Raw genomic sequence first — 13,818 nt, 5'->3', positions numbered from 1 at the left:
ATCTGCATGTTTATAAACCAGGGGTGGGCAAACTTTTTGACTCCTGGGCCGCATTAATTTGGGGGGGTGTCATACTATATAGTATTTTACACGTAACAGTCCATTTTTACATGTATTTTTTATTTTTTACACATTTTACACTTAAAAATGCTATATGTGCACTTTTAGATCATTTATTTGATGTAAAGTGTGTTATAAATTAAATGTATTATTATTTTTATATTTATGTATTTTAAAATTATTGTTATTATTATCTGTGATTGGCTGGCATCCAGTCCAGGGTGCAACCCACCTCTCGCCCGAAGACAGCTGGGATAGGCTCCAGCACCCCCGCGACCCTCGTGAGGAAAAAGCGGTAGAAAATGAATGAATGAATGTTATTATTAATATTGTTGTTATTATTATATTACTATTATGTGCTTGTGTTCCTTTTTTCAGGAGCATTTTGTAAACAACAGAGCACATCAAATAACGAAATTGATAAAACAGCTACTTTAATCATCAAAAGGTTGGCTCCAGCCATGACGCCAGGTTGTATGTTGATTTTAAATTAAATACTTTGGAAAGAACAGGCGGGCCGTATTCAAACACTTGGCGGACCGGATTTGGCCCCCGGGCCGTAGTTTGCCCACCCTTGTTATAAACCTTAGAAATACATTTATTTACAATAGGATTAGCATAGGATAGCAAGTTTGGAAGTAGTAACCTTTGAAGTCGATGCGTTTCTGACACTGTCTACTCGATTCTGGGTCACGTTGCAAAACGCATGTATTTTGACATCGGGACTGGAGTGCAAACAAACCTGAAGCCAGAACGCACACACTGTACTTTCTTTCCACCTTCTGGCCTCTTGCACGTCGGGTGCACGTTAGTTGGTCAGCGCTCCATCCCTCCCCCCTGACCAAAGAGCTTACCTCAGTGGTGAAGTCAGCCTGTGTTCAGTTGAGCTTTGGTCATGTCTGGAGCGTCGGGTGTCCGACTACTGCTGCTGTGGGGCAGCGCTTGCCTTTGGCTGGCCGGCCCGGCCCAGGGAGATCTTCTCATCCCAGGACAGGATGGACCTTTCAGGGTAACATTTTAACTTATGCTCCTTCCTTGTGTAAGGGCATGTGTCGGGCTGTTTTTAATTGTTATACATTTAATCTAATTGTATTTCATTTTCTGTAGGAGACAGGAGGCCCTGCCAGGACACAGCAGGTAAATTATGATGTTATTGTTTTGTATAATATAACTAAAAACTACTCTAGTTTTAATAAGATATGACGGGCTGTGTAGCCTTGAAGTCAAAGGCGATCCAACTTGCGACTTTTTAATTGTAATACAAGTGTAAAAAGATAATGATGATATTTTATGGTTATTTTTAACTTAAGTGGAACCTCGGATTTTGTCATATCAGACAAAAACCGAATCAATTTATACCGTAAAAAATCATGCAAATTCAATGAATCTGTTCCATTTATTAATTCATTTTCTAATACTTATCTTCACGAGGGTCGCGGGGGTGCTGGAGCCTATGCCAGCTGTTTTTGGGCAAGAGGCGAGGTACACCCTGGACTGGTTGCCAGCCAATCGCAGGGCATGAATTTGTTCCAAATATCCAAAAAATATGAACACAACACATATTCTATGTAGAATAATTCTAGTTTTATATGCGAAAAACATTTTTTGCTCTAGTCTGTTACAAATGTAACTCTAAAGAAGAAGGGCGACTAGAACTCGAACTTTCTTCTACCTTCATACATTGCGATGACTTTTTTCTTGAATTCATTCGTGTTTCTTACCATTTTTATCAGAGTTCTAGCACTTGCACATTTTTTTTTTGGTTTTGCAATTTAAAAAAAGTTTGAAGTCTAACTCAGTAATACATAGCATGCTTGAATGTTTCATATGTGCACTGCACACAGCGTTTAAAAGGAGGCAGATACGTTCTATGAACAAATAAACCACCCACTCACACATAATACAGTTGATTAAAGGATTCCTTCGTTGGAATCTGTCTATAGTGTCCCAATAATTTGCATTGAAAACCAAAACCTACAAAAATTGTAGCATAGTTAAAACCGAGGTACCACTGCATATATAAAAATGGTTGAACTTTTTCCAGATAACTTCAGAGGTTGCGGTTCAACACTGAAGATGTGCTGTCCAATCCCCGTCTAATTGTCCAACATTTCTTTCTTACAGAAAAGAAGTACAACAGATGTCACGGTGAGAAATGTATGACAAGGAAAGGAAACAAGGAAACAACAGTGCAAAATCCAAAACACTTTTGTTTATATTTAGTATATACCGTATTTTCCAGACTATAAGTCAAAAGTATAAGTATAAGTTTTCATAGGTTGGCTGTTCCTGCAACTTATACTCCAGAGTGACTTATAAATGAAAAAAATATTAATGTTACATAAACACTGGACACCTTTTCTTACCCACAAAAATGGGACTTATACTTTAGTGCAGGGGTCTCACACTCAATTTACTTGGGGGCCACTGGAGCTAGGGAGCTAGAAAAATAAATAAACAAATCAAGAATAAAGAAAATCAATCAATCAGTAATAAATAAATATAATAATAATAATAAAACGGAAAATAATAAAAACTTAAGAAACCACATATAGTTGGTGGGTAGACAAATTATTATTTTCAGATTAAAATGAACAAAGCATTATTAGAGCCCTGTAGACATGACAAAACACGCCTATAGTCACATTTATACTCTTTTTATTTACAACATATTGCGCAACTGCAGGGTCTTGAGACACATGCTAACTCGCAAACTAGAGAGCTAGCGACCTAAACGATAGCCTTCAAGTTATTTCCTTTAAACTTAAATAGCCAAAAACTTACCACTTCCACACGGATAGGGAGGATAACTATTAACAGTTATTTAACCTTTAACATGAACATTAATCAAACGTAATAATTTTTTCTGGGTACATGATACCATATAGCATCCATATCAAACTTGCGCGGGCCGTACTAACATTAAACTAGTGTCCTGCGGGCCACATTTGGCCCACGGGCCGCGTGTTTGAGACCCCTGCTCAAGTGCGACTTATGTATGTTTTTTTTTCTACCGAATTATGCATTTTTGGCCTTGTGCGACTTATACTCCGGAGCGACTTATAGTCCAGAAAATACGGCAACTGCCCCATAGAGCATAAATGGTACATTCCAGCCACTGTTTCAACCTTTGTGCCACCGGCTGTTTCACTCATGACACTCGACGCAGGTGGAGGTGTATAGCGTGACGGTGGACTGCACGGTGGCGTCGCGTTTCTCTCACACCGTCATGACCTCCAAGGCTTTGAACAAAGCCAACATCTCACAGGAAATCTTCTTCGAGGTAGATCTCCCAAAGACGGCCTTCATCACCAACTTTAGCATGTAAGACGCTCTTTCGGTCGTACATTGTGCTTCACTTTAGCATCATGACTCATCATGCGCTATGTTTCTCAGGGAAATCGACGGGCAGGTTTATGTCGGAGAAGTGAAGGAGAAGGAGAAAGCCAAGAAACAGTATGAGAAGGCGGTTTCTTCTGGACAGACTGCTGGACTGGTCAAGTGAGTGGATCAAGGCCAAAACAAGATCATGTTATCGTGTCTGATGTTTGTACTCCGATGAAGGGTTTCCGGGAGGAAAATGGAGAAGTTTTCCGTGTCTGTCAACATTGCAGCTCAAAGCAATGTCACTTTTGTTTTGACCTATGAGGAGCTCCTTCAGAGGAAACAGGGCCAGTATGAGATTCTGACCCGAGTGAAACCCAAACAAGTGGTCCAGGAGTTTCAGGTTAATGCAGCTTCATGTCGGAATTCTGCATCCGGAACTGACTATGATACTCCATCCCTCCTCTTCTTGTGTGTGTGTGGACCAGATTGTGACAAACATCTACGAGCCTCAAGGCATTAACTTTGTTGATGCCCATGCAACGTTCCTCTCCAATGATCTGCTCCCCCTGGTGGAGAAAACTGTCACAGAAAAGAAGGTAGAACTCGTCGTTCTCTTTGAGTCGACTCAGAACATTTAGTCAGTATTATTCCTAATCGGAGACCAGGGTTCAATTCCACCCTCGGCCATCTCTGTGTGGAGTTTGCATGTTCTCCTCGTGCATGCGTGGGTTTTCTCCGGGTACTCCGGTTTCCTTCCACATTCCAAAAACATGCTAGATTAATTCCAAATTGTCCATAGGTATGAATGTGAGTGTGAATGGTTGTTTGTCTATATGTGCACTGTGATTGGCTGGCCACCAGTCCAGGGTGTACCCCACCTCGTGGTAGAAAATGAATGAATTAATGAAAATGCAATTATTATGCATTTTTGGCTTATTTTTTACTTATTCTCCAGTGCGACTTATGTATCTTTTTTTTACCTAATTATGCATTTTTGGCTTATTTTTCACTTATACTCCAGTGCGACTTATGTATGTTTTTTTGACCTAATTATGCATTTTTGGCTTATTTTTTACTTATTCTCCAGTGCGACTTATGTATGTTTTTTTGACCTAATTTTGCATTTTTGGCTTATTTTTCACTTATACTCCAGTGCGACTTATGTATGTTTTTTTGACCTAATTATGCATTTTTGGCTTATTTTTTACTTATTCTCCAGTGCGACTTATGTATGTTTTTTTGACCTAATTTTGCATTTTTGGCTTATTTTTCACTTATACTCCAGTGCGACTTATGTATGTTTTTTTGACCTAATTATGCATTTTTGGCTTATTTTTTACTTATACTCCAGTGCGACTTATGTATGTTTTTTTGACCTAATTATGCATTTTCTGCTTATTTTTTACTTCTACTCCGGAGCGACTTATTCAGGGTACTTATTCAGGGTACATTCCAAAAACATGCTAGGTTAATTGGCGACTCCAAATTGTCCATAGGTATGAATGTGAGTGTGAATGGTTGTTTGTCTATATGTGCCCTGTGATTGGCTGGCGACCATCAAGGGTGTTCCCCGCCTCTCGCCCGAAGACAGCTGGGATAGGCTCCAGCACCCCCTGCGACCCTCGTGAGGAAAAGCGGTAGAGAATGAATCATGAATTTATCTTTGTTTTGTAGTTGCCATTTGTCAGGAATCTTGGATATTTTCATTTACCGTGTGCCCCTAATGCTAAATAAATTCCTAATTTTCCCCGGAAAATCTCAAGTTGTTGTCAAATTAACTGATGAGTCAAGCAAACTTTATTGCTCACTTTTTTGCTAACCAAAACAGCAGCACCTACCATGCACCCTTGCGACCCTCGTGAGGAAAAGCGGTAGAATGAATGAATATTCCTAATCGGGATTTGGACTGACTTTTAAACAGAATGTGAAGAATAGAAGCAATATGGTTGATTCCTTCCTACCTCTCTAGGCACACATTTCCTTCTCACCAACCACGGAGCAGCAGAGGACATGTCCAGGTTGTGATGGAAGTCTGATCGATGGGGATTTTCTCATCAAGTACGATGTGAACCATGCAACCAACCTCGGGGAAATCCAGGTCAGCGGTAGACTTTCTATGACGGGCGGGGTTTCAGTTCATCACATTGTGCCTGTCATTAAATTCAGCCTTTTATCTGCCCCTCAAGGTTGTCAATGGATACTTTGTGCACTTCTTTGCCCCGCCCGACCTGCCCAGGGTGCCAACAAATGTAGTATTTGTCATTGATAGAAGCGGCTCAATGTACGGAACTAAAATGCAGCAGGTAAGAGGCTGATATTTGTAGAACTTTTTTTCTATGTGCACAAATCTGTGATAGTGACACGTCTCCTTTTGGATTAGTCGAGCCAGTGAGTGCTATCAAACTGATTATTTCAGCTGCTGTCAATCATGATCACTAATGAGAAGTTAATAGTGCTGGTCAGGTTTAAAGACCTTCTGGAAACTTCAGTATATTATTCATTGGCCAAGTTGGTTGCCTATTTATTTCAGGTTCACACAGTATACTTTGAGATGGTTTTTTTTCTGTCTAGACACGAGAGGCAATGATGAAGATCCTTCAAGATCTCCAGGAGGATGACTACTTTTCCCTCATCCCATTTGATGACAAAATAGAACCCTGGAAGAAATCACTAATCAAAGCGACAAAGGAGAATGTGGCTGAAGCCACGTCTTTCATCGTAAATTTGTTGGCAAGAGGAGGTAAAAAAAAAAAAAAGTGTCATCCACCCTCGGCCATCTCTGTGTGGAGTTTGCATGTTCTCCCCGTGCATGCGTGGGTTTTCTCCGGGTACTCCGGTTTCCTCCCACATTCCAAAAACATGCTAGGTTAATTGACGACTCCAAATTGTCCATAGGTATGAATGTGAGTGTGAATGGTTGTTTGTCTATATGTGCCCTGTGATTGGCTGGCGACGAGTCCAGGGTGTACCCCTCCTCTCACCCGAAGACAGCTGGGATAGGTTCCAGCATACCTGTGTGACCCTAGTGAGGATAAGCTGCATAGAAAATGGATGGATGGGAATATTGGATGTGATTTTGTGATTGCACGTTGGCCGAGTGGTTAGCACGCAGACCTCACAGCTAGGAGACCAGGGTTCAATTCCACCCCCGGCCATCTGTGTGTGGAGTTTGCATGTTCTCCCCGTGCATGCGTGGGTTTTCTCCGGTTTCCTCCCACATTCCAAAAACATGCTAGGTTAATTAGCGACTCCAAATTGTCCATAGGTATGAATGTGAGTGTGAATGGTTGTTTGTCTATATGTGCCCTGTGATTGGCTGGCGACCAATCACAGGGCGTACCCCGCCTCTCGCCCGAAGACAGCTGGGATAGGCTCCAGCACCCCCGCGACCCTCGTGAGGAAAAAGCGGTAGAAAATGAATGAATGAATGAATGAATGAATTTAGTGTCAAACATATCTGAAAACACGTAGATGTGTTTCTAACCATCTGTTGTCTGATGTAGGCACCAACATAAACGATGCAGTGTTGAAAGCTGTGAAGACGTTACGGGCAGACAAGGCGAAGAACAGAGTCCCAGAGAGAAGCATCGATATGATCATTTTACTCACTGATGGGATGCCAAATGGGGGTACATACTCTGGGTGTCTGTGTACGCTGATTGCTGATACGCCTAAATACAAACACATTGTGTCTCTTTGCACCTGAAGGCGAATCCAACCCCCAGAAGATCCAGCAGAATGTACGTTCTGCCAACAACGGGAGCATGTCCTTGTTCTGTCTGGGATTCGGAAATGATGTGGACTACTCCCTCTTGAATGGGCTGAGTCAACAAAACAAGGGACTGGCTCGGAGAATTTTTACGGGATCGGATGCAGCTCTTCAACTCCAGGTGCTGAATGATGGCTATGAATCAATTTTAGTAGAATTTTATATAGATAAGGGAAAACGATAAAATGTTATCGAGTGGAACCTCTAAAGTCAAAGGACACTTGTTGTTGGGTACATATAGAGTCCGGAGATGACTGCATGTCACATAAAAACTGAACCAACTGTAGTTCAATTCCCACTGCGCATATCCATCCATCAATTTTATACCACCGGTATAGGGGCTGCACGGTGACCGAGTGGTTCGTGCACAGGCCACACAGCTTGGAGACCCGAGTTTGATTCCACCCTCGGTTTTCCACGGGTGCTCCGGTTTTCTCCCACATTCCAAAAACATGCTAGGTTAATTGGCGACTCCAAATTGTCCATAGGTATGAATGTGAGTGTGAATGGTTGTTTGTCTATATGTGTCCTGTGATTGGCTGGCTCGCCTGAACACAGCTGGGATAGGCTCCAGCACCCCTGCGACCCTTGTGAGGATAAGCGGTAGAAAATGAAAGAATGAATGAATGAATGGTATAGGGGCTGCACGGTGCAGGAGTGGTTAGTGCACAGGCCACACAGCTTGGAGACCCGAGTTTGATTCCACCCTCGATTTTGTACGGGTACTCCGATTTCCTCCCACATTCCAAAAACATGCTAGGTTAATTAGCGACTCCAAATTGTCCATAGGTATGAATGTGAGTGTGAATGGTTGTTTGTCTATATGTGCCCTGTGATTGGCTGGCTCACCCGAACACAGCTGGGATAGGCTCCAGCACCCCCTGCGACCCTCGTGAGGATAAGCGGTAGAAAATGAATGAATGAATAATAAACCCTGAAGTGATTTCAATTGAGTCCCCATAAATTTCATAATTTCATTCATTCATTAATTCATTCATTTTCTACCACTTATTCTACCGAGTTCAATTCCACTCTCGGCCATGCATGCATGGGTTTCCTCCCACCTTCCAAAAAAACATGCTAGGTTAATTGGCGACTCCAAATTGTCCATAGGTATGAATGTGAGTGTGAATGGTTGTTTGTCTATATGTGCCCTGTGATTGGCTGGCTCACGTGAACACAGCTGGAATAGGCTCCAGCACCCATGCAACCCTTGTGAGGATAAGCGGTAGAATATGAATGAATGTTTGTGGGAAGCTGGAGCCTATCCCAAATAACCTCAGGTGAGAGGCAGGGTAGAACCTGAAGTTATTTATTTTGACTGAGCAGACAGGACAGAGACAAGAGTCTTTCATAAACTGGACGGCGTTCATCTTGAATGAGGAAAAATGCTGATTCCACACAAATGTATGCATGGATTTCTTCCAGGATTTCTATAAGGAAGTGGCCAGCCCACTACTCTCAGAAGTGCATGTACGTTACCCGGACAATGCGGTGGACTTCCTCACCACCAACCACTTCAGCCAGTTGTTTAACGGCTCAGAGATCGTGGTGGCTGGTCATGTGACAGACAATAACCTGGATAACTTCATGGTGGAAGTTGTTGCCCAGGGGGTGAGTAAAAACCTTTATCTTAAAGCATTCCATATTATAGAGACATTGTCTAATGCTTTGTAAAACCCCCCTCAGTGTGAAGAAAACTTCCAAGCGCAGGGCAAGGCCAGTGCTCTGGACTGGGGTACTATTTACCCTGATGAAAAGTACATCTTTGGGGATTTCACGGAGCGCCTATGGGCGTACCTCACCATCCAGCAGCTACTGGAGAAAAGGTCAGTCAAGCTCAAATATCAGATGCTGAAGCATTGACATCTCTCTTTCTTACAAAAAATAGTCGGACACCAACCACTCAGATTCCTCTTTGTTGTCAATATCAGCATGGTCATTTGTTGTCAGGCAGAGTTCATAGGGCGAAAGCGTTAGTTTGAGGGTGAAACAAATATCGAGGTCTTCATTCTTACAGCAAGACTGGCAGTGAGGATGAGAAAACTAATTCCACAGCCAAGGCCCTGGACATGTCCCTGCGGTACAGTTTTGTCACCCCTCTCACCTCCATGGTGGTCACCAAGCCTGTAGATGAGGACAAATCAGACGGCACCCTTATCGCTGATAAACTGACTGAAGGTAAGACACATAATAATAATTAATAATAATAATAATAATAATAATAATAATAGGCAGCACGGTGGTCAAGTGGTTAGCACGCAGACCTCACAGCTAGGAGACCAGGGTTTGATTCCACCCTCGGCCATCTCTGTGTGGAATTTGCATGTTCTCCCCTGTGCATGCGTGGGTTTTCTCCGGGTACTCCGGTTTCCTCCCACATTCCAAAAAAACATGCTAGGTTAATTGGCGACTCCAAATTGTCCATAGGTATGAATGTGAGTGTGAATGGTTGTTTGTCTATATGTGCCCTGTGATTGGCTGGCCACCAGTCCAGGGTGTACCCCGCCTCTCGCCTGAAGACAGCTGGGATAGGCTCCAGCAACCCCCGCGACTCTCGTGAGGAAAAGTGGTAGCAAATGAATGAATGAATGAATGAATAATAATAATAATAACAATCATAATAATAATAATAACAATCATAATAATAATCACATCGTCGTCACTCGTCATCGTCCTTGCTACATGAACCACAACGTCTTTCTCTTTAGTGTCAGATTTGAACAAATTTGAACCATAATTCCTTCATCACACATGTTGTCGGCCTCTCTCTCTTTCAGTGGACTCTGTGTCCTCTTCAACTGGCAGTAGTCTAGCTTTTTGAAAAATGTTGCATTACAAATAAAAATATGTGTAATGTGTTACCATGCAGCTTCTTCATTTAAAAATATTTTGATAAATTCATTTATTTGTAGACATAATGTTATATTTTACGTTTTCTTGTGTGTCAGGGTATTGTGTGTGATAAATGTTTCATTGAAGACAATTTTCTTGTGACTGTTGCCATTTTTTTTTGCTTCCTGTTTTCTGACAGAGGAAAGACAACAGGCAGAACGACGTGGTAAGACTCCCACTTTTTTTTTTAAATCAATGACTATAGCGTATATTTCTGATATGGCTTCTTTGGGTGCGGTTTCCAGGACATTATTCCACTTCAATGACACCCAGCCATAACTACCACCATACACCGTCATATTTCGGTAAGTAGTATCCACACAACAACAGTAATAATCCAAAACAGAATCAAGTTTAGTTTGAGATCTATTTTGATTGGTTCGTCTGCAGTGGATGGAGATCCTCATTTCATCATCGAGCTCCCAGACAAAGATGACGCTCTGTGCTTCAACATCAATGACAAACCAGGGACTATTTTCAACCTGGTTAATGACCGAAAGTCAGGTGAGCCCAGAATCTCATTAATATCACCTCGTTCTTGCTGATTTACGTCAGGGAATTTGGACATCATCATTCATTTAATCTTATTTTCCATATTACCATATTTTCCGGATAATAAGTCACACTTTTTTTCATAGGTTGGCTGTTCCAGCAACTTATACTCCAGAGCGACTTATAAATGAGAAAACTGTTTATGTTACATAAACACTGGACACCTTTTCTGTTCATGTTTATTTTTTATGTAGCTGAATAACCATTGGGCTGCAGGGCGGCCTAGTGGTTACCACGCAGGCCTCACAGCTAGGAGACCCGAGTTCAATTCCACCCTCTGTGTGGAGTTTGCATGTTCTCCCTGTGCATGCGTGGGTTTTTGTTGAAATGATTAATGAAGGTTTTAATGAAGGTGTTAACCGGGGTTCTAGGCCAGATTGGCTACCCGTTCTTCCTGGAGCATGCCTGGAAACGCTCCATGGAAGGCGAGGAAGCGCAGTATGTGAAGCTAAATTACTGTTAAGGTTCCATGGAAGGTGGGCAGTTTAGAGGGGAAAAGGGTTTGCAACCCGATCATAACAATGAGATGTTCCACCTGGTGCACACCCGGAGAGGTTCCAGGGGAGGTGGAGAAGTGCAGCAAGGAACTGGACCTCCAGGAGCTCGGACATAGCCGAGGAAGGGGTCGTCCAACGAGGCATCAAAACCAGGAATTGAAATTCAACCATTTTGGGACAATCTTGGGACAATCTGAATATTAGTCCCGGTTCTTGTCCGTGCTTAAGACTCAATGCTTCAACTTGAGCGACTCTAACAAGCGCAATTCCATGTCTCCTCAGGTATTTTTGTGAATGGCCAAATCATTGGAGACAAGCAAATTCCTCCCGATGGCAAAATCAACACCTACTTTTGGCGTTTTGGCATCATTCAGCAAAGGTTAGGAGTGAGATTGGAGGTGAGCACTAAAAGCATCTTCGTGCTCGAAGACGGCATGCGGGTCAAGTTGCAGTGGTCTAACACAACAACCCTCAAAAGAGACAAGTGAGTGCTTGCACAATGAGGATTACACACCGCAGATCGCCCGCAGCGTTAGATGACAGCACAATCTAATGAGGGATCAGTGTGATTCAGTAGTTCTACACCACCTCAAACTCTAACCACAATAATAAAAATGTTGGAAAATATCCCACTGGATACATTCTCATTGTGGCTGGTACATCCCAAAACAAACACACTCATATCGCTTCTGTTTTCCTCTCAACCTAGCATGGATCTTCTCGTGACCAAGGACCGCAGCCTAACAGTTACTCTTAAAGATTCTGTCAAGTTTGTAGTCCTGCTACACAAGGTGTGGAAGAACCACCCGTACCACCAGGACTATTTGGGTTTCTACACGCTGGACACCCACCTGCTGTCCCCGTCTGTACATGGTTTGCTAGGTACTGTATAACAACACAATCATCAAGTGGACCCCTACATTCCAGAAACATGCATGCTAGGTTAATTGGCCACTTAAATTGTCCATAGGTATGAACAGTGATGGGAAGGGGTTACTAACGCTGTTACTTTTTTCAGTAATGGGTAATATAACTAATTACTTTTACTGTCAGTATGACGCCGTTACCTTTTTTGACACCCCGTTACTCCACGTGACTGAAGCCGCCTAAAAATATATCACAGACTTCATAACTAATCTGCAGCTCAGTGACAGTGTTGCAGAGTGACAAGGGGAGGGGGTGAGATAACCACATAACAATGAGGATTGGCTAAGGTTTAGTAAGATTGCGTCTTCAGCCAATCAGAGAATTAAGTGGGCGGGTGTTTAGAGCACATAGACAATGAGGATTGGCTAAGGTTTAGCAACAATGCGTTTTCAGACAATCAGAGAACTTGGGTAGGCGGGTGTTTAGAGCACATAAGCAACGGGGATTGGCTACAAGTTTAGTAACATTGCGTTTTCAGCCAATCAGAGAACTTGAGTGGGCGGGTGTTTAGAGCAACTCCAAAGTGCCGGGTAGTGGATGCACCATAGCGAGGGATGACTGTAGTGAGAAGACACCGTTTGCCAAAGGGAAGTCCAGACACTACTTTAACCTCGTTGAGGTCAAAGGTAAAAATGTACACGTTGAATGTATATATTATGCCCCCCCAAAAAAACTTTGTCCACGTCTTGTGTGAGCAACTCAAACCTACAGAAAATCTAATGCTACCTGTCTTTGCTGTCCTGTTACTTTTACTGGTAACTAGTTACTTTTGTAGCGAAGTAACTCGGTTAGTAACTCACTTTTTTGGGAAAAAATAACTAGTAACGCTAACTAATTACTTTTTTCAAGTAACGTGCCCAACACTGGGTATGAATGTGACCCTCAGTGAGAATAAGCGGTTGTCAAGTTGTCAGTTGCTAGCTAGAAAACTGCCGAGCTAACCAGTTAGCCTTCAATTTATTTCTTTGAAAGTTAGAAACTTAAAGTACTGTTTCAATTTTCAATATGTTTTGAATAATGATAGACTATAGACTACCACGAGACAGTGATCGTTTCTTAAATAAACAATCTCTGGAAAAAAAAACACAATATAAGCGATATTGTGATATACATTGCATTTGGTCATTCAGTGATGACAATGTAACCAAGATAAAGCTGGAAGTGAAATAATCGTCTCATCAATCAGGTCAGTTTTACCATGGGATTGAATTTGAGGTCACAAACCTGCACCCAGGAGAAACCTCAGACAAACCAGACGCCACCATGTCCGTCAAAGGAAAGGAACTTAATGTGACCAGGTAGGCTGTACACCTGACACTATTCACTGATGGTGTTAGTGTAAAATACTTATTATACATGTGAGATTCTGTTGATCCACAGAGGCTGGCAAAGAGACTTCAGAAGAGATGTGAAGAACGGAGAAAATGTTCCCTGTTGGTTCATTCATAATAACGGTACAGGTCTCATTGATGGAGAAGCTTCAGACTACATTGTGTCTGGCCTCTTTAAAAATTTTTAGAAATGGCAGTTTCGACGAAGAAAAGATGAACTGTCACTCTATTTCCCCATGAATGCCAAAATTCAAATTAATACACACACAGATGGCAGTGTTAATCTTCATCAGTGTGTCTTCATTGTTAGTTTATCGCATTATTTTTAGCATTACACAGCTTAACCAGTCAAGTATTCCACAATAAATTGAGATCCTTCATGTTTAAACTGTTTTCTGTCTGTCATACTTGGTTTCCGCTCATATTACCGGTATCAATAATTTTCTTCATTCATGTGTAA

At 42.1% G+C, this 13,818-nt stretch overlaps 1 protein-coding gene across 2 annotated transcripts; it reads left to right on the top strand.

Moving 5' to 3' along the window:
- Positions 1-901: 901 nt before the first annotated feature.
- On the top strand, positions 902-13,746 carry LOC131142985 (inter-alpha-trypsin inhibitor heavy chain H3-like). Of its 2 annotated transcripts, none has more exons than XM_058091718.2 (22): positions 902-1,069; positions 1,168-1,197; positions 2,185-2,208; positions 3,230-3,384; positions 3,457-3,561; positions 3,625-3,787; positions 3,873-3,983; positions 5,357-5,485; positions 5,574-5,690; positions 5,959-6,127; positions 6,891-7,016; positions 7,096-7,277; positions 8,585-8,770; positions 8,846-8,985; positions 9,177-9,337; positions 10,191-10,217; positions 10,297-10,356; positions 10,442-10,555; positions 11,383-11,584; positions 11,810-11,982; positions 13,214-13,325; positions 13,408-13,746. In XM_058091718.2, the coding sequence occupies exons 1-22, from the start codon at positions 956-958 to the stop codon at positions 13,544-13,546; spliced, it is 2,739 nt and encodes a 912-aa protein (XP_057947701.2). In that variant the 5' UTR covers positions 902-955; the 3' UTR covers positions 13,547-13,746. The 2 variants fall into 2 exon arrangements, with proteins under 2 accessions (XP_057947701.2, XP_057947700.2); XM_058091717.2 differs by having other exon boundaries at positions 2,185-2,217.
- The last annotated feature ends 72 nt before the right edge of the window (positions 13,747-13,818 follow it).

This window comes from Doryrhamphus excisus, linkage group LG11 (assembly GCF_037039965.1).
Source record: "Doryrhamphus excisus strain RoL-2023G ecotype Guam linkage group LG11, RoL_Dexc_Guam_v1.1, whole genome shotgun sequence".
Classification (NCBI taxonomy): Eukaryota; Metazoa; Chordata; class Actinopteri; order Syngnathiformes; family Syngnathidae; genus Doryrhamphus; species Doryrhamphus excisus.
Note: the sequence above shows the minus strand (reverse complement) of the source record. Positions and strands in the feature narration are given on the sequence as shown.